This window comes from Salvelinus alpinus, chromosome 30 (genome assembly GCF_045679555.1).
Source record: "Salvelinus alpinus chromosome 30, SLU_Salpinus.1, whole genome shotgun sequence".
NCBI lineage: Eukaryota > Metazoa > Chordata > Actinopteri > Salmoniformes > Salmonidae > Salvelinus > Salvelinus alpinus.
Genome location: NC_092115.1, coordinates 9,371,356 through 9,374,516, shown reverse-complemented (window position 1 = coordinate 9,374,516; position 3,161 = coordinate 9,371,356). Strand labels below are relative to the sequence as shown.

Here is a 3,161-nt window from a genome sequence, read left to right as displayed (position 1 = left end):
TATGAACACAAGTCCATATTTCTCAGTAAAAAAAAAACTATTCTTCCACTTTGAAAGTGTGGAGTAGGTTGTGTCGATCAGTGAAACAAAATCCCAATTTAATGCATTTATTTTTTATTTTAAGGAAGCAAAATGTGAACCCGCAGGGGTGAGTAGACTTTCCCTGGTGACTGTATTCGTGACTATCCAAAATGTACGTTTTATAGCCCTAACATTAACCGTTAACCTAGCAGGCTATTATATATATATATATATATATATATATATATATCAACATGTTGATGTTTGAGCATCTGTAGATCATCTGTAGGGAACTATCAAAATAAAGTATAACAAAGTTAACCTAATGCTTTCCTCTTGCCAACTTTATGAGATCAGTGATTACTTCATGGAAAGGATGCATTTCTCATCGAGCTCAACAGACCACCATCAGAAACTAAAATAACATGCTTCACAAGACAGTTTTTGGGGGCATTTTTAAAAGGTTTATTGGATAATCATTTCACTGTGAATCCGATACATTAAGGCTATGTTCCAATAACCACACTAGCATAACACATACACAAAGCATGCAAAGCACATTACTCAATTTCTAAGTGGGATATTTGAACACAAGGCATTTGACTGATGGTACAGATGTACAGAGGTCATCTTCTTTGATGCCCGTTCGGACCGAGTCAGGACGTTCACTGCTTGTGACCCTTGGAGGAAGAAGAGTTCCACATTTCTTCTCCGTCCTTCTCGACGACCAGGTTGCCGTCGTTACGCAGGTACATGCGGCACATCTTGAACCCTTGAGCCTGGCTCTTGGTTTGCCACATCATCTTGTTATCCCTCTTGTACATGACAAAGTTGCTGTCGTCTTGCATGCACAGGCGGTAGGCGTCACGCTGTCCGGCGGTGTCAGAGGACCACATCTGCCTCCAGCCATAGATGACAAAGTTACCGTCCTCCTGTGCAGATGAGATAAAGGGTTGTGGTAAGGATGTGTATGCGAATAACCATTAAAAAAAAAATGTTTTACCACACAGTTTGGGAGCCACTGTCCACTGGTTCAGCAATAGCTGTAAATGTACCTACCTGGAAAACTGCCTTGTATTCCTTGTTATTGGACCACATGTAGTCTCCCTTACGCATCTCATCATACTTGGACATGTAGTTCTTGCTCATGATTCTGAAATAAAGAATAAATAAATAAAACTCTGCTTAGCAAAAATTACATATCGCTAGCCTTTTCTAAATTCCTAAAGCAAATATTCCCATGGCAAAAATGTGTAATTTAATCACTTTTGAATTAGTAATATAATGGCCCATTCAATGGACCACCTTTCAAATGGTGAATAGCACTCTTTATTTTTTATTTCCCCCCAAATTTCATGGCATCCAATTGGTAGTTAGTCTTGTCTACACATCGCTGCAACTCCCGTACGGACTCGGGAGAGGCGAAGGTCGAGAGCCATGCGTCCTCTGAAACACAACCCAGCCAAGCCGCACTGCTTCTTGACACAATGCCCATTTAACCCGGAAGCCAGCCGCACCAATGTGTCGGAGGAAACACCGTACACCTGGCGACCATGTCAGCGTGCACTGCGCCCAGCCTGCCACAGGAGTCACTAGTGCATGATGGGTCAAGGACATCCCTGCCGGCCAAACCCTCCCCTAACCCAGACAACGCTGTGCCAATTGTGAGCCGCCCCATGGGTCTCCCAGCCGGGACTCGAACCCAGAATCTCTAGTGGCACAGCCTTAGACCACTGTGCCACTCGGGAGGCCCGACTAGCACTCTTCCACTCAATTGAGGCACCCTGACTGTTGGCAAGAGTTTAAGTGGCCCCAAAAGACATTTCAGTTTTTAGCAAATTCAAATCACAACTTGGCGTTATCACCTGTAACACAAAATATAACTTAACGTAGCAGGCGTAAGAGTTCCCACAACCGTTTTCAGTGGAAAAGGAAGCTAGGTTTAAAATGGCTGTATCCCTGAACACCAGATAATTCAGTTGTTGCCAAGGCTACACAACATATAGCAGGAGACATGCTATACCCAGAAACTTAAGTTGCTAAACTCCCGCTTTGATACTCACAGTCCGTGTGGTTCAGTAGTTCAGTGGATCAGATTGATGAGGCTGGAGGTTCCAGATGAAGTGAAGTTGGAAAATAAACGTCCTCTTTTATACCCACTGAGGAGAGGGCAAGACGGGGGTGAGTGGAGGAGGAGACTGGGGCTGAATGGACACTGAGATGCACAAGACAACCTTAAAACATGTGGTAGTTAATTTGACTGGAATCTTGAAAAATGAAACGCTTTCACAGTTTGGATTAGATTGCCTAGATTAGAGTTAACTTTCATCTGGTGTATCTGGCTGGACACATTGACGGTGCTAAATACTGATCTGGCCTTGTGATCATTTTAAAGATCAAAGAGTTTAAAGTTACATATTTTTGATGGTTAAGTGTGCCTCTGCATTGCGTACGTATTAGCGACTAATTAGCCCTTAAATTCATTGTAAATTATTTAGCTAATGGAAAAGAGTTAGCTGTTAAGCATGCTTTTAAGAAGCATTCTAGATAGATAAGTATTGAATCTTGTTAAAAAAAAAACATTGTTTCAACACCATCTACCTTTTTTAGGCAATCATTATATTGTTACTTTGAAGTGATCTATTTCGGTTTTCCAAGTACCAGTACTGCTCATGTGCATAAGATTGTGCCTTATCCTATGACTACAACCTTTCCGTCACTGCTTTTATTTATTTACTTTTCTGCTCTTTTGCACACCAGTATCTCTTCTTGCACATGATCATCTGATGATTTATCACTCCAGTGTTAATCTGCTAAATTGTAATTATTCGATTTATTGCCTACCTCATGCCTTTTGCACACATTGTATATAGATTCTCTTTTTTTTCTACCATGTTATTGACTTGTTTATTGTTTACTCCATGTGTAACTCTGTGTTGTCTGTTCACACTGCTATGCTTTATCTTGGCCAGGTCGCAGTTGCAAATGAGAACTTGTTCTCAACTAGCCTACCTGGTTAAATAAAGGTGAAATAAAAAAATAAATAAAAAATAGGATAAATTATTCTTGAATGTTGAGTGTTTGTGTGACTGGCGAGTTTCTTTTTAAGTATGAGGAATAACACTGTTGTTCCCTTCAGC

At 41.0% G+C, this 3,161-nt stretch overlaps 1 protein-coding gene across 1 annotated transcript; it reads right to left on the bottom strand.

Annotated features, from left to right (window-relative positions):
• Positions 1-462: 462 nt before the first annotated feature.
• Positions 463-2,180, bottom strand: LOC139560107 (B-type lectin plumieribetin-like). The gene is made up of 3 exons (XM_071376614.1): positions 2,085-2,180; positions 1,081-1,174; positions 463-953 (listed from the first exon to the last, which is right to left on the bottom strand). The coding sequence occupies exons 2-3, from the start codon at positions 1,168-1,170 to the stop codon at positions 687-689; spliced, it is 357 nt and encodes a 118-aa protein (XP_071232715.1). The 5' UTR covers positions 1,171-1,174; positions 2,085-2,180; the 3' UTR covers positions 463-686.
• Between the last annotated feature and the right edge of the window lie 981 nt (positions 2,181-3,161).